The following is a 16,875-nucleotide window of genomic DNA, read 5'->3' as shown; positions in this document are numbered from 1 at the left end:
TCCGGCTCGGGGCGGGGCGAGCAAGACTCGGGGGCGGGGCGGCAGAGAGAAGACACGCCCTCTCTCGATGACAGGCTCGGGCCCTGGTCGCCGCGCCTGGGAAAAGCGGGTTGGCTGCGCTTGGAGACCCCTGAGACTTGATTCGCCACGTCCCACCGCTGGTCCTTTTCCTTGCTGCTCTCCACGTTTAGTTCCATCCGACTTCGGGAAGCTGAGATCTGTGTTGCTGCTAAGATCCTAAGACATGCAGGGTCTGCTCTGCACAGCCCTACTGCAAATTTCAGAATCCTAAGCCTGGCATTCCAGCCTCAGGGTCGGGTGCTTACTGTCTGCTGTTTCACCCTGTTCACTTTACGTGCTTCCCAGGCAGGGCCCTCTACAGTCTTTCTCCCGCAGAATGGGCAGAACGGTATTTTTGGCCTTTGACTCCTGCCCTCCAACGCTCTGCAGCTATCTCCTGTTTTATTCTCCTCCCCACCTCACCGCGCGCGCACACACACACACTGTATTTATTCAGTTTGATTAAATGGGTAGATTGAAGGCACTGGAAGAGAGACCCATAGTTCTCTCAAGCTGCAAGCCCACTCCCTCTCTGTACACAAACCCTCAGTGTCCTGGTCTCCAAGGCACCCAGTTCCTAGGACACATTTCCTCCTCTGCCATCAGCACATGACTTTGCCTAGTTCTCAGTCTGCAGTTTCTTGGTCCTAAAGCCTGCAACCTCAATCTGCCAGGGACAGGGCTGACTCCGTGAGCAAACAGCATGTAGTCACAATGGGCCATGTCCAGAAAGACGCCATACTTGGGTTATTGCTCTGCTGTTGCCTTCTTGAAAGTAGGTGTGCATCAATTAGTAGCAGGGATACACTCTTAAGAAATGCGTCATTAGGTGATATCGTCATTGTGTGACTGTCATAGAGTATGCTTACACAAACCTGGTTGGTATAGCCTACTACACACCTAGGCAATATGGCGTAACTTATTGCTTCAGGTCACAAACCTGTAAGGCATGTCACTACACTGAATTCTGTAGGCAACTGTATCACAATGTAAGAATTAATACATCTAAATATCCACAGAAAACGTACATAAGAATACTAGATAACAATTTTTCAGCTCTACTATAATCTTAGGGAACCATCATCATATATGTGGCCCATCATTGATCAAAACATCATTTTGTAGCACCTGACCCTGATTTTCTGGGTCATGTCATTGCACTTTCATTTTGCTCTGGGTCTTCACAAGTTATACAAATGGTCTTGGTCAGAGACCTAAAGATCAGGTCACCCATCCTGATCCTGACCATATTCAAATGATGAAGGCTGATTTCCAGGCCTAGTCCTCTTCCAAGGATGGTAAATTGTGCTTTCATCATTACTTTCCCCTCGTAGGCAATTGCGCTTCATGTAAATCACTCTCCCAGTCCTGGGGATAGATGCTCCCCTGGCAGCGAGGAGCATGGAGCCTCCTTAGCCACCTCCCGAAGTCCATGACTGACTGATACAAGGTGGAAAAGGTTGTTGTGACTCTGCAGCGTGGTTTGTACCCCAGAGCCCTTCTCTGTGGGCCAGGTCAAGGCTGATCTGAACAGATCCCTGCTCAGAATTTGTCCTTTCCCTGTTTGGCTTCTACCTTTCTTTTACAGGTCATTCCTAAAGTGCAATTTCCCCCCAAACCACCTAATTCCTGTCTCAGACTCTGCTTCTGAGACAATGGGTTTAACGTCAGGATCTTTCTCAACACAAAGCACCAGATTCTCAAAATAGAAAGTTCCACCAGTGATCTATCACAAACTTATTTTAGGCAAGTCACTCAGGCCCTCTGGTGACAGACAAGATAGTCCCAAAAGGCATTCCTGCCTGCTCCCTTACCCATCTGCCAAGCCAATCCCAGCAGGGAAGCAGCCAGACCTCGCCAGGACAGAACTGAACAACCTGCCCAAAGGAAAAACATGGGGAGCCACCCTAGCCTCTCCTATTTTATTATAGGACATGTTGGGGACCCGGGAAGGAAGAGGCAAAGGGGTAACAAGAGGGTGGCGAAGGCCCTCCCCAGCTGGGGATGGGCAAAGGCAGCTGATGAGGATTCAGGAAACTGAAGCCATCAGCCCCTGGATGGGACCAGGATTGTTGTGTGGAGAGAGCCCTCTGGGAGCAGCAGGAGGGGAAGAGCTTGCTGGGTGGAGAGGCCAGGTCTCTGCTGAGGCCAGCAGGCTCTGGGATGGGTCTGGCAAGATGGTGGAGGCACTGGTGCCTCCTCCCCCTGTGAGGGGCATGGAAGGACAGAGAACCTGGCTGCATTCAGCGGCTCCCGCTATTTATTCTGAGTTTGGTCTGAAGATCAGAGGGGATGAGTCATGATGATTTAAAAAGCATTCTTTTCCACTCAGAGGAAACAGGCAGGGAGAGAAGCAGGGTGCAATGTCAAAGCACCCCCAAATCAAGACACAGGATTTGGAGTCATATATGGGTTTGCTGTCTCAGTTCCAGCACTGAGTGACCACGGGGCAGGTCACTTCACTTCCCTGAGACTTGAACGTCTTCATCTACAAAATGGGAAATAGCTGTCCACTTCACATTTTTGTTGTAGCGACTAAGTGGGAAATACTGCCTCGGAGAGAAGGCTCTGGGCAATGGCTGCTGTTGTCATACTTGGTGCAAAATGGAGGCTCCCAGGCTGTGCTCCCGGGGCAGGCAGGCAGGGCAGGGAGTGTCTGAGGAAGTCTGCCCCCTGCTTCCTCTGTCAGGATGAGCTGAGGGGTGAGGGGACCAGGAAGAGAATGGGGCAATGGGGCATGGGCTGATTTTAAGGCCTTAATGAGGGTAGTCCCAGGGCCTCCTGGGTGGAGGGCAGGGTGGAGTGGGGTATTCTGATCCTCTAGGATGTTTTTAAAAAGCTGGGGGAGGAGAAGGAGGAGGCATATTTCTTCCCATGCATGCAACTGCAAAGACATCAAGCTGGGTCCATCTAGGATTTCAGATCCAGCCGTCATGGGGCGGCTGCTGGGGGAGGCCACTGCCCCCTTCTTCCTCCTCAGCACAGGGGTCATAAAAAAATACCTATAAATGTGAGAAAGTTCACATAAAAACACTTTTCTGCATGTATAAAAAAGACTGGCTGTAGTCAGTGGCTCAGGAAATGGACCAAGGCCTCGAGAGTGGCCAAGGAGAGTTGGTGGCCACCCAGTGGTAGATGAGCTGGTCTGAGGTACCCCTAGTGGCCTGGACAGCGCTGGCTCTGGGACAGGCTGTTCTTTGGCTGGGCTATCTTCTATGGAGTCAGGGTCTGGGGGGTGGTGAAGAAGTGTGATGGGGACTGGCTCCAGCAGTCCTGCTGTGACCCTGTGCTAGGCAGGTGGTGGGAATGCCCTGCCCTGGGCCTCAGGGACTCCTCAGGGGCCCCCTGCTAAAGCAGGAGCCTGCTTCACAGTAACTTCCCCAATTTCCTAATTAGGTTCTGGAGACCTATTGTTGGGTCTGTGTGTGGCTGGGGAGCAGCAGCGCCACAGGGTGGCTTCCCTTAGTAGGAGGCCCTGCACACAGGCTCCAGCAGGCTGTCTCCAGCTGAGGCTGACCCCAGCTGGGGACATCACACACAGAAGAGCAGCCGGGGTGTGGCAGGAAGGCAGGCTCTGCAGACAGCAATGCTACAAGGCAGCCTGGTCCCCAGCCACGGTCCTGGGTGCTTCCTTTGGGAGGAGGGCAAGAAGCAGGAGAGGAGGTCCCTGTCTTTCTGGCCCACTTCTCCCCGCTGGACTATGTGACTGGGTGAGGGAGGTCCAGGTAGGTCACCTGGGCCAGTGTTGGGGAATGCCAGGTGGCATCTGGAGCCAGGTGGGTAGGGAAGGGCTAATGGTGGTACCAGAGATCACAGCTCATTCACCCTGTCAGCTCGGGCCCCCTCTAAGCTACCCGTGTCATTGAGGCAAAGCTAGGTGGCTGCCCTCAGTTGACTTCAAAGCCACAAAGCAGCCTAGGAGTGGAGTGGGCGTGGGGAGGGTCTCAAGTCTGAAGTGGGCCAGGGTCCACTCTGGCCCAGGGGCCTGCGGGGCCTGTTTACCAGGTCCTGTCCAGCCTGGCTTCCCACCAGCCCAGCAGGCAACTAGGGGTGGAGGTGGGGCAGGCCGCGCCTGAGTCCCTCCTTCAGGAACTGCATGTAGGTGGCCGTGGACGGGTCTTCAAAGGTGGAGGAGAAGCTGAAGACATTGTTCTCCACGTCCTCAGGCTTCATCGAGGTGATGTCCAGGAAGTAGTTGGCATTGATGTGGTGGACCTGGGAGAAGGACCGTGTGAGGAGAGCTGGGGAGGCCCGGGCTCTGCCGGCCTGAGTGTCTCTGGAGAAGCAGCGGCTCTCCAGCCTCCGCCATGGGCTCCTAGGCCCCACGGCAGTGCTCCTCCCCACCCCGTCCACTAGGGGAGCTCCTGGCACCTGCCCATGTCATCTTTTCCATTAGCCCCCTGCCATCTGACCCCAAATAGCCTCTCTTTCCTCTGCTCCTATGACCCCTGAGCCCCACAGTCCTTTCTGTCCAAATGCCCAGCATCCTCTGGGCTGCTTCCCACCTGCCTCTTGCTCTAACTAGTTAGCACAGTGCAGGCAGGGCGGTTTCTTTACCTTTCTGCAAGGAGCCTGGTCCAAGCGGGTGCCCAGAAAGTGAATGAACAAGTGGGCAGGAGGACCCACCAACTGACTGACCGACCGACCGACCGACCAGCCAACCAACCAGCCAGCGGGTGAGTAAGCGAGTGCATGCCAGGCAGCGCACCGTCTGCTCATCCTGGTGACCCCAGGACCTGGTCCGCAGTAGGCTCCGCATGGTGGAAGCCAGGAGGGGTGGGCTGCCTGGCTGTCCCCAGGCCTTTCCTCCTGGGCCCCTGACACCTTCAGCCTTCTGCCCACTGCCCTGCCCTTCTCGCCAGGCTCTCACGGACTCCTCCTCCACACCAGCCCCTGCCCTGGAACCACCCCAACCCAGGATCTGGGTGCAGCTGATCACCCTCCTACAGCAAGCAGAGTCACATGCCAGCCAGCCTTGGGACTAGAGGACAAAAGTGGCTTCCAGTAGGGGAGCTAGAGATTCAGAGGCTCACAAGTAAACCTACTTTCAAAACCAACTGCTCTTCCTAACTGTCTGCAACTTTTGCCAAATCTCTGAAAATTTCTGAGCCTCTGGAAATGTTTGAGCCTCATTCTCCTTGTCTGTAAAACAGGCATTGAAAGCAAAGCACGTGGCGCACGCCTGTAATCCCAGTGACTCGGGAGGCTGAAACAGGAGGATCACAAGTTTGAGGCCAGCCTGGAACACTTAAGGAGACCTTGTCTCAAAATAAAATTTAAAAAACAGCTGAGATGTAGCTGGTGGAAGGGCACTTGCCTCGCATGCTCAAGACCCTGGTTTAATCCCAGCCCTGGAAAGCAAAGCAACCAGGATACTGGTGACCACCTATTTCCAAAGTGTAGTGAGGACGTGGGTGAGGCCATATGAGGGGCCCTTAGGGAGAAGTAGGGTCTGGAACCCTGGCTCGGTCAGGGCCCTCCCTGGTGCTCTTGGCCACAGGGCCCTGCTCTTCCTACCCCACCACCCCAGGCCGGCTGCAGTGGCAGGAGGAGCGTCTTCCCTCCAGGACATGCTTTTGTCCACTCAACTGGTCTGTTTCATTTGGGGATGTGCTGACCCCCTTCCTGGACTATGCTTACTGCCATGCAGTCCCCAAAGGGCTGCTGAGGTCCCACTCTTGCAAAGCAGCTGCACTGCGATTCCTGGTTGTGCATGGTGGGGCTCACACTAGCTAAGAGACCAGTGCGAGGCTTCGCGGCCTGAGGTGGTGGCAGACCCGAGGAGCCTGCACAGGCATGTCCCCTGCCTACTGCTCCCCGGTCCCTGGTACCTACCACAGTGCCGTTGGGCAGGCAGATCATCATCTCCACCGGGAAGCTGTACTTCTCCAGGTGCAGGCCAGCCAGCTGCCTGTGGGATGGGTTCTCCTGGTTGCTCTGTGGGTGGGGACAGTCGCAGGCTCTTGCTATCTGGGCCTCCAGCACTGTCCCAGGGTCCCGTAGGCCATTCCCTCCACTCACCTGCAGGTCTTCGAGCTCCTTCACCAGGGACCAGGTGCTGATGAAGCTCTCATTGAGGAGTGCAAGGATGGGCGAACTTTCCAGGACAGTCTCCCGGAGAGTCCGCCCTGAACCTGTTCAGATAGAGGTCAAGGCCAGAAGGGTGAGGAGCCCCCAGGTCTTACTGGCGTTTTCCATCAGCAATGATCTTGCTTTGCCAAGCCTCATAGACTGCAGAATGGTCTCTGCATCCACTTGAAATAACAGATTCAATAGGTAAGTACTAAATAAGTGGTAGTTGGGATTAATGTCAATAACACTGACACCTGGGCTGAGATTTGGGGTAGGTTCTACTGGGCCCAGGGATCAGAGACAGTGACACCTCCCTAAATTCACAGAACTCTATGTGCCCCCGGGCCTTTGCACAGACTGTTCTGCCCAGAACCTTCTTCCTCTTGTAAGAATCTTCCTTTTGTAACTCTTCCTCATCCTTCAAAGTTCCAGCTTAATGTCACTTTCTCCAGTAATTCTTCCTTGACCCCTCCACCCATGCTCTCGTGCCAGTCTGGCCCCTGCCTGGTACAACACTCTCTATACTTGTGCTTCCTCATTCCACATCTGCCTCTGCACTACACTGTAGGCCTCCAGCACCTGGCCTGCCACTTGGTATACCAGGTGCCCAGGATGTCCGCTGAGTGACCAGATGTGGGCAGGGCATGTTACTCCTCTTTGAACCCACTGAAGGGCTCCCGCAAGTCTCAGGTGAGTTTCCTAAATGAAAACCACAGCCCAGCCTCGGGCACCACTGTCCCTCAGTGTGGATGTCACTTTACAGCATGTGGCACCTCCACATCCCTTTTCACGACCCTGGGAGGTGAGAAATCTGAGGCTCAGGAGGAAAAGTTACGTGGTCAAGGTCACCACGCTGAAATGACCGAGTCTGAACCCAGTGTGCAGGGACCCTTCCTCTGCCTCCGGGCTCAGCACAGAAACCCTCCAGCTCACCCAGAGCCCCGCCCCCCGTGCAGCCCGACTCCCGCAGGGTTCCATCAGGACAGCTGTTGCCTCAGCTTCCTGTCCCACAAAGTATGAGGCCCCTGCTTCTCCCCTTGGAGCTGCCCAGGGCTCCCTCACCTCAGCAGGACTGGTCATCCAGGGCCCCCCAAAGAAGGATTGAGTGCACCAGCTTGTTCTCAGCCTTGGCTCGGTCAAAGGCCTCGGTGAACGGCAGGTAGGTGACCTAGGGTCAGACCCAGACAGTGAAGCTGCTGTGCTAGTCGGGGGCCTGTTCTGGGGCCGAGTGTGCAGGGCCTGTGTGCGTGTGTACGGGTACGCGTTCGTGCTTGTGTATGAGTTTATGTGCGCGCATGTGTGCAGATTCACGTGTCTGAGGGTGTGGAGGGGTACTGTTGGGCTGGGACGCCCCTCCTGGCAGGGGAGGCCACATGGCCCTGGGTGACAGAGCCTCAACAGCTTGCCCTGTACACGTCCCCCCTCCACACTCCCAGCTCAGCCATGCAGCCTGCCCTAGGCTTCACCCTAGCCCAACCTCACCTTCTTGAAGGGGTACATGGCCACCTCCAGATGCCGGGCGGCCTCCTCCCAGCTCAGCTCCTGCTGCCACCTGATCTCCTCAAACACAAATTGGAGGGGCTCCCCTGAGGGCTGGCGGCTGTCAATCACGTTGCCATCCTCATCCAGGATCACCGAGGGCACTGAGGGGCCCATGGCTTCAAGCTCCATCTGGACCAGAAGTCAGTGATGAGGGACGGCTCAGAGCAGGGCCCTGAAAGACCTTCAGGGACACTCAATTCATCATAGAGGAGGGAGACGGAGGCCCAGGGAAGGCGGGCCCCGCAGGATGACCTGGTGAGGGCCACCTGGGCTCACCTGGGGTACGTAGCCAATGTCCACCTCCATGCTGCTGCCCTCGCTGGCCCCGTACAGCCACTCCATGTCCACATTCAAAGACCTGGGGTGGCCAGGCAGAGCGGCATCTCAGAGGTAGATCACCTACACAGTAGACTTCGTCTGCTCACCACGAGCTGCCCACTTTGCAAATGAGGACACTCAGGCTTTACAGGGTGAATCCAGGGTCTCAGAGAGACTGGGATTCTGACCCAGAGCCTGGGCCCTTTCCTCTCCCCAGGCTGCCCCTTCCCAACCACAGCCATGGGGCCCACCCTGGGAAGCACACCTCATGTACTGCCCGTGACCTTTAAGGGCAGAAAGATGGCCAATGCCTCACTGCAGGCCCGCGTGGGTCAGGAGTGTGAAACAGGCACCACGGGCCCCTTCAGTAGGCAGCAAGCAGTCTGATAAGTGTGGTCTTCAGATCTGCCACATGGGGGCGCCCCAAGGCTGACAACCAAGCACTTCTGCAGCAGGTGAAGCCCACAGGTGAGCTGGGTGCTCTCAGAGGGGTTGGCCTTCTTGTGGCCAGGTTTAGACAAGGACAGGAGCAGCTGGCCCTGGGCTGGATGTCTGTCCTCTTCTGTCTCATCCAGTCCAGGACCCCCCCACCCCCAACAACCCGGGTTTGGAGGCAGAGGTGCCTGGCAGCCTCCTCCCTGGCCGAACTGAACCACAGAGGGCGGCGCTCCTTGCTGGGAGAGGGAGGGGCAGCTGTGTTTCCTCTTCATCCCCCTCCCTGTCCCTAGGGTCCAGTGTGTCCCTGCCCTACCTCTCTGGTGGGGGAAAGAAGCCCCTCCCACTGCTAGGGAGGCTATCCCAACCATCCCCTTGTTCCTGTCCCATGAGTGCAGTGGCCAGGTGTGAGCCTCCCATCTGGCAGATGAGGAAACAGGTTCACAGAGGGCCAGGGCCAGCCACAGAGCCCACTGCTGCCATAGCTAAGGCTGAACTAGGGGACTTCCTGGCTCCCAGCCTGGGACTTGACCCTGTCTAAGAGGTCATTCAGGCCTGCTAAGTCTTGGGACTTATCAGGGAGGAATGTCTTGCCTAGGCCTTCCTAGGTCCCCTGTTCTGCTGATGGGTGGCTGATCCTGGGCAGATGAGGCAGGCAGGCAGCTGGCTCAGACAGTGCTGTCCCAGAACCCTCCAAGGCTCTGTGGCAATAGGGCTGAGGCTCAGGCTCTTGCATGTGCTGTTCCCTCCGTCTGGACTCTCTTCCCCAGGTCTCTGCTTAGATGTCACTTCCTCTGGGAAGCCTCCTTGGACCCCCAACGGGGGCCCTGCCCTTCCCCTGGGTGGCCAGAGCAGCCACTGAGAGGTGGCTCTGGGGAACAAGGGAAGGGGCAGAGAGTGAGGGGTGTCTCTGACTGTTCTGCTTTTGAGCTTCTGGAGTTGGGGAAGGATAGACTTAGCCAGATGCTGAGGCTGGGCCAGCCCCAGCTCCCACCTGTGATTGGGCACGAAGAGCCGGAAGTCACGGACATGGGTGGCATCTTTCGAGAGGATGATGTGGCCAGTGAACTGGCCTGGGGAGAACCAGAAGGGGAAGTCTGGAGGCTCGCTGAGCTGGAACTCGGCATGGATCCTGTGGGGAACAGACTCTGCTAAGCCAATGCTCCCCTATCTTCTCCCCCAAATCCTGGGAGCCTTGGCCAGACTCCTGTGGGAGAGAAGGCTGGACAGGGGGAGGAGGGTGCGTGGGGTAGGAGGAGGACAAGGCCCTAAAGATACTGCCACCCTCCAAGGCCCAGTTTCAGAAAGAAGCACCTTGACCTTCCTCTGAGCTCCCACGGATTTTCAAGGGTATGGGTGACAATGTCCTGACCTCTGTGTGGACAACACAATCACAGCCACCAGTCCCAGGCTAAGCAAGTTCTGGACATTTCTCTCCAAATTCTCATGTGCCCTATGAGGAAGCCACTACTACGCTGACCCACAGCGAGGAAACTGAGGCTCAGAGAGCCTGAGACCATAAGCATGAAGTAGTGGAGTTGGGGACCTAGGCTAGGCCCTCCCCTGCTGGCCCTATGCCTTGTGCAATGGCCTCAAGTCCCAGGCCAGCTGCAGGGATGCTCACCGGAACATCACAGTGTAGTAGGAATCACTGATGGCAGTCAGACAGGCCACAGCCCCCTGAGGGGCAAAGCGGGTCTTCACGAAGGGCCGTGGGTGGAACATGCTCAGGAGCCGGTGGATGATGACCTGGGGGACAGCAGTGGAGACCCTGAGCTGGCTTGCTGGGCCCTGCTAGCCTGGAGTGTTGGGCGAGGGTACACCCTGGATCTGAAGGCCCAGGGACCTTGGGGGAGTAGGGGGGTGCAGAGTGCAGGTGGCAGGGCCTGTCTCACCACAGCCCTCACCTCCTTGCCCTTGGGCGGTGGCGGGTAGAAGCGGTTGTTGGACAGGTAGCCAGTGAAGACGCTCAGCTCACTGGGCACGATCCACCAGGGCTCCCCCAGCTCCTGGCCGCGAGGGGGCAGGAAGGGCTGGAAGTGGCGGGCTGCGAACACTGCACTGGGCACCGCGGCGGCTGTCCAGCTTCGGAGGCCGGACAGGGCGAGGCGAGAGACCTGGGGTAAAGAGCTTCAGGTGGAGCAGAGGCTCTAGGGCCCCCTGACCCATGTGCAGGTGGAGGTCTCCCTGGATCCCGGAGCATGAGCTTGGCCCTGTCCTGCCAGAGAGAGGCTCATCTCACCTCCCAGGCCACAGGGGGAGCAGTGCCCAGCAGCCACCTGGGGGACAGCCCAGGCCTGGAACCCAGTGGTGGAGCTCAGGGCCTCACGCAGGCGGTGTCCCCGTCCTTTGCATGGGCCAGCAGACCGACCCAGGCTGCCCCGCCCTCTCTCCGGCCTTCCTTTCCACTCCTGATCCCCAAGCCCCCCCCCCTCCCCGGCCTGGGTCCCACTCATGAGGTCAGAGTTGGGTTTGGTGCTGAGTGTGATGAGGGAGGCAGGCGGCCCTCTTTTGATAAACTCTCTAATCAAGAGCAGGAGGAGGCTACGGGGATGAAGAAGGAAGGCCAATCTGGAGAGGGCCCTGCCTCAATGGTGGCCTGCCCCACCCTGGCTGGGGACCGGGCAAAGGCCTGCCCTAAGCCCAGCTCCTCTGCCTGGTGAGCTCGTGGTGGAGGGACGCAGGGTCAGGAGCCACAGGGCTGCCTGCTGGTCACCCGCAGCTCAGAGGCAGGACCCTGAGCAGCAGGACCTGGTAAAAGCTCCACCGTCCTTTGCTCCTCTTGTCTTTAGGGGGTACAGACGGGAATCACGTCCCCCGAGACTTCAGCCACCAGGACAGTGAGTGGCTGACACGCTCAGGGAAGCTCAGCCACCGGGGAGCTGCCTCTCTGATGAGCAGTGGGTCTCCTCTCTGTCCCCTCCAGAAGCCAGCTCCATGGGTGGCAGAGGGAAGAGGCCCCGGGGCTCCCGGAGCTGGATTTAATAAGAAGGTTCCCAAAGCAGGGCCAGCTGTGCAAGGCTGGGCTGAATGTGCCCACTGCTGGCCTCGCTCAGCCTGGCCAACCCTGAGGGCAGATGCCAAAGAGCGGGCACTGGGTTTGTGAGCTGTGCTAGGAAGAGCCAGGGCTAGAAGTGCCACTTCTGCTCTCTTTTCCCCCGTGAGAGCAGGTGCCTGTCCCCCATTGTCACCACTCTGGGGAACTTATCTGCCGGACTGGCCCCATCCCTGCCAGTCCTACCTCCACCCCTGATCCCCCGTGGAAGGTCCAACCTGATCTCCAGCCACCTCCTGGACTTTCAGGACATCCCTGGGCACCTCAACTTCAATGTGTCCAAAATCTCCACTCTGATAGTTCTTGCTGGGCAAGTGGCCCACCACACACTGGTCCCCAGCCAGCAGCCTGAGTCACCGAGTCCTCCCCCTCATACTCCATCAGAAGCCACACCCTGCCCTTTCTTCCTTCCCACTGTCCTCCGGCTGCCCTTGCTCTCCCCATCCAGGAAGTGGGCTGTTCAACCCTCCCTGTGCCACCACGTGCCCAGCTGGGACAGGTGAATTTGATGAGGGCTCTCCTGTTCCAGGATGGGCTGGGTGTTCTGCTCCTCAGAGTGAAGGCCAAGCAGGCAGCGAGGCCCTTGGCAGCCCCTCCGGGCACCATCACTGGGATGCCCTGCATGCGCCTTAGGTCCAGCCACTCGGGCCCTCTGGCCTCGGCTGACTGGCCTGGCACCTTCTGCCTTCAACTCCTGTTCATGCTAAGATGACATTTCAGCTAAGCAGGCAAAACCTGGGCAGAGAGAACTGCATGTGAGAAGGCTCTCGGCTGAAAGAAAGGCCACGATTTGGAAGGAGGGAGGGAGGGAGGGAGGGAAGGAGGCAGGGAGGGAATGGCGAGGAGCCCGTGGGAGAAGGAGGGGCGGGCAGGTAGGGTGGCGGTGGCTTTGGCCCATGTGCTAGCATCTGCCACCTCCTACCTTCTCCTCCTCAGGGGCCCACCTTTCCCTACAGCCCCGCTAGGGACTGAACCCAGGTCTAGTTCATGGGTGATCAACAGAGAACAGGCCTGATGCCCTTTAAGAGACCCGGGGAAAGACGGCTGTGCAGAGGGTCACCATGGTCAGTGGGCAGCTGCATCACCAAGGCTCCTCTGCACTGGCCGTGAACACTCCTGCCCACATGGTCGCCTCTGCCCAGCGTCACTCCTCCCAGAGAGCCATCCCAGACTCCCCCACTGGGGTGGGGGCTCACGCTTCTCTCTCCTACTCCTCAATCAGAGTGCCGGGACAACGTGACACTCCAGGACCCTCAGGGCCTGGCACAATGGGAGCGGACAGGAAGAAGAAAGGACAGAGTCCCTCAGGAGGGAGCCCGCACAGGTGGTCCTGCTGTCTGTCATCCTGCTCGTGGGCCACCAGTGTCCCGACTCACCCCTAGGAACCCATCTTTGCTCTTGGTCATGGTCTCTGGGAGCAGAGGCTGGAATCGGGCTTCTATGGTGAGCGTCTCCTCCGTGGGGTCAGGGATCAGCTCCTCCTCCTCGTAGCTGGCGGCAGGTGTTGACCCTGTGAGACACAGATGGCTGGAGAGGTCCTGCCCTTAAGGCTGCAGAGCCCCACTTCTTTCAGGATGCCCCCCAGCTGGTGGCAAGGGGAGTAAGGCTCAGAGCAGGGATAACAGTTAACCACCACCAGAGGCGGAGAACCACGGATTACCAGCTCCATTTTACAAAGGAGAAAGTGGAGGCTCAGAGAGGCCAAGCCACTTCCCCAGAATTGCAAAGCCAAGGTGGCCGGGGAGTCAGGATTCAAACCAGGTCTGTTTTACCCTCAACCTGTGATTGATTACTCATGACCTTCTTCTGTGTCTTGGGGGACTGTAAGGGACTCAGTCAAGAAAATCAGAGTAAAGAACAAAGGCAAGAAATTGAATCTGGCTGTGGCTGGTGTCATGGCGAGAGCACTGGAAAGAGTGGGCAGACACTCTTCTCCCTGCTTGTCTGGGTGAACTGGTTGCCCTCTGTATAAGGAGGGCTGGCCTGGCTGGGACCGGGCTTGATCCTCAGATCTTCCGCTCAGGCACCTGCCAAGTTTGCCATCCTTTGGTGCAGAGGCAGTGATGATGAGGGCTTAAGGGAGAAAGGAGGCTGATTTCAGGAGGGGTGTCACTGGCCCGGGACGTGAAGCAGGGTGGGGCTGCTCTCCTAGGGCAGGTTCAAGGTACAGAGAAGATGCCTGGCATTTGGTGACTTCTGTGACCTGCAGGCAGGCTGAATAGATGCATCAAAAGCAGCTCTCAACCAGAGGCCATCAGAATCACCCACAAGCCTCTTCAAAGCAGGTGCCTGGAACTCAGCTTGGACCTACTGAGTCAGAACCTTAAGGTGCTAGAGTCAGTAAACTGCCCTCTTAATTAGCACTTCCAGCTGCTCCAGATGCAAATCCCTGTTCTAAAGAATCACCGTCATTGGGCTGGGGATGCAGTGAGGTGCTAGGCACTTGGAGACAGAGGGGCTGGGGGAGAATCACTGTCATTTCTGTATTTGTGAATCAATGCGGTAAAACTTTCTAAATAAAAGTCTGGAAACTTGAGAGGAAAAGCAGTAAGAAAATGCAGGGTCATCACCTGCCTTCCTTTCTCAGTCATTTTTAATTTTTTTTTTTTTAGTTGTTGATAGATCTTTATTTTTATGTGGTGCTGAGAATCGAACCCAGTGCCTCACACATGCAAGGCAAGTGTGCTGCTACTGAGCCACAGTCCCAGCCCCTCAATCATTTTAGGTATTACAAATAATGGCTAAGAATAACACTCAAGTTAGCTGGACATGGTGGTGCAGTCCTGGGTATTCAGAAGGCTGAGGCAGAAGGGTCATTTACGTTCAAGCTTTGGGGCCAGCCTAGGCAAGACAGCGAGATCCCATCTCTTAAAACTAAACAGGTCTGGGGTGTAGCTTCATGGTACAGTGCATGCTAGTCTTGTACAAGGTTCTGGGTTCAATCCCCAGCACAGCAATAAAACACCACACCCTCAGCATTTTATAGTCCCCTCCCCTTTTAAATAAAAGTTTTATTTCCTGAATTATAACACTTGCTCATTATGGACAATTTATAAGAATTGTAAGGTATAAAGCAGAAAATTACATACACTTTTAAGTCTACCAGCTACAGAGAACTGTTTGCCTCTATTCCTTGCTTGGATTTCATATGTTTATTCATGTATTTATTCTTTGATTTCCCAAAACATCATCTATTTTTGCGCTCATAGCCTAGAAGCAATGAAGGGATTCTTTTCTACTGATGGAAATTTATGCAGGAAAAATAAAATAAAAAGTGCCCCCAAGCCCAGAAAGCTTTGCTAACATATCATTATAAGGGAACTGTGGCTCTCTGGCTGTTAAAAGGGACAAGCAGGTGACTATGCAGAGGCTCAGAGGAGCACATGCAGACTAAGAGGTAAAGGCCAAGTCAGAAAGGATGGCCTTTGACCTGCTGGCCCACATTCACGGCAGAACTGCCTGCCCCTGAGTGACACTCATACAAAGCCATCACAGCAAATTTGCATTTTCATTGGACCTTCCTCCTCTAGCAGTGACCACAAGTCACCCACCACTCATTCCTGAGACACAGCAAGCTATGATAAGGCTCTAGTACTCCTACCCCTGAGAGCAGCTGGCATCTGTGTCCTGCTCTCAGTAGATGAGAACAACTGGGTAACAACTGGATGCTTAAGATCATAAGTTCAAGAAATGTCACAAGAGTTTGGAGGGAAGTGCACACAGAGCTTGGGATAGTGGTGGAGCTGTGAGACAAACATTTTTTAATTCATTAGAATGTGTTAGCCTCTCTAGCTCAGTGGTAGCGCACTTGCCTAGTGAATGCGAGGCCCTGGGTTCCATCTTCAGCACCACTGGGGGATAAAAAGGGTTTCAGCTCCTCATCTTTAAAAAATTAGCCACTAATTGCATCTAGACAAAGATGGATAGCAAGGTGCTCTAACAGCACCAGGGCAGAGAGTTAGACCAGTAGTCATAGCTCCCGTCTATCGACTGCTGCATAAGTGTCACTTGGCATACATCTCTGATCATTAAACCTGGGAGCCGGTGGTGCAGGACCCCAGAGCCAGATGACCTGGTTCTAACCCAGCTCTTCCCTCTTCTAGCTTGGGCAAGTGGGTGAACTGTTAGTGCTCTCCCAAACTACAGACTTCAGGGTCATGAGCGTCCACTCTCCAGGCTATTGTGAGGTTTAAAAAGAAAACCGCAGGAAGTGCAAAAGTGACAAGTGGCAGATGAGGTGCTAATCAGTACTCTTATTAACAAATGTGAGGACAACAGGTTGGGGTGCTACAGCAGCCAGAGCCAGAGCTAAGGGGTGCCAGGGCCCCAGCGACCACAATGTTCTTTCTCTCCAGGTGCTGCTACCGTGAGTGGCCCTCCACCCAGTCCCCAGACTCTCTGGTACCTGTCAGCTTTTCAGCAATGGGTTTGAACTCCTCGGGGCTGATGTACATATCCCCGTCAGTGTCCAGGGAGGAAAAGAGAAAGAGGCCTTCTGTCCCCAGGGCTTTCAGTGCTGACTCCTGCTGGGAAGGAAGGCACTGGGCTGAGCCCCAGTTATATGCCCCATCTCCCTACTCCCAAACAGGAACTGCTTCCTGATGCAGCAGCTCCGGCCACCTCTTCCAGAGTTCTGGCCATACTTCCCAGTCCATTTGTTCAAATGTCACCTCTGAACTGCCCAGAGTCCCCTGTTCCCTTTCCAGATCCTCTGGTCCCTGCTTCACTCTGTGCCTTTATCGGCTGTCCACCAAGCCCCTCTCCATCTGCATCCATCCCACCTTTCTGACCCCCTCCATCTGGTTCTGTCCTGCTCTACCCAGTTCTTGCCACAGTCCTCTCCTGCCTCCCCTTCCCACATCCCTGTGCTCCCCCGTCCCTTTCCAGGTGCCTTCCGTCCCAGCTCCACTCTGCCTTTGTCTGTGGTCACTGTCCAGGGCGCTCCTCTCCACTGCCCGCTCCAGCCCCAACCCCTGGCTCACCCTGGCCAGTCTCTCCATGTCCCCACAGTCCTTCCAAGTCGGCTGAGCCCTGACCCCCGTCCCTCCCGGCCCTCCGCGGAACACGGCCGCCGTCCTGCCGGCGCCCTCCCTCCATCCCCGCGCCGGTCCAATCCCTCCCCCCGGGCGCAGCGCCCGCGTCCCCGGCCGACCTGGCGCGTGGCCGCCTGGGCCTCGGCAAGGAGGGCGCAGGCCCGCGCGGCGGCGGCGGCGACGACGGCGGCCAGCAGGGCTCCGAGCAGCGCCAGGGCGCGGGCGCGGCGACGCGGCGGCTCCGGCGGCGCGGCGGGGCCGGGGCTGGGCGGCCCGCGCTCTCCCGGCCGGGCTCGGCCCATGGCGGCGGCTGGCGGCGGCCCCGGCGCCTTCTAACGGGCCGCGCGGGCGGGGCCCGGT

General features: G+C 56.7%; 1 protein-coding gene across 2 annotated transcripts; it reads right to left on the bottom strand.

The window, feature by feature from the left end:
• Positions 1 to 1,968: 1,968 nt before the first annotated feature.
• On the bottom strand, positions 1,969 to 16,832 carry Selenon (selenoprotein N). 2 transcript variants are annotated; one of them, XM_078025633.1, is made up of 13 exons: positions 16,635 to 16,832; positions 15,888 to 16,005; positions 12,859 to 12,992; positions 10,335 to 10,544; positions 10,052 to 10,176; positions 9,422 to 9,559; positions 7,951 to 8,032; positions 7,615 to 7,803; positions 7,195 to 7,300; positions 6,082 to 6,194; positions 5,896 to 5,997; positions 4,063 to 4,275; positions 1,969 to 3,062 (listed from the first exon to the last, which is right to left on the bottom strand). In XM_078025633.1, exons 1-12 carry the CDS (start codon positions 16,815 to 16,817, stop codon positions 4,105 to 4,107), a joined length of 1,671 nt encoding a protein of 556 aa, XP_077881759.1. In that variant the 5' UTR covers positions 16,818 to 16,832; the 3' UTR covers positions 1,969 to 3,062; positions 4,063 to 4,104. The 2 variants fall into 2 exon arrangements, with proteins under 2 accessions (XP_077881759.1, XP_077881758.1); XM_078025632.1 differs by having other exon boundaries at positions 1,969 to 4,275.
• Between the last annotated feature and the right edge of the window lie 43 nt (positions 16,833 to 16,875).

Source organism: Ictidomys tridecemlineatus, chromosome 11 (genome assembly GCF_052094955.1).
Source record: "Ictidomys tridecemlineatus isolate mIctTri1 chromosome 11, mIctTri1.hap1, whole genome shotgun sequence".
In the NCBI taxonomy this organism is placed as follows: domain Eukaryota; kingdom Metazoa; phylum Chordata; class Mammalia; order Rodentia; family Sciuridae; genus Ictidomys; species Ictidomys tridecemlineatus.
This window is presented reverse-complemented; position numbering and strand designations above follow the sequence as displayed.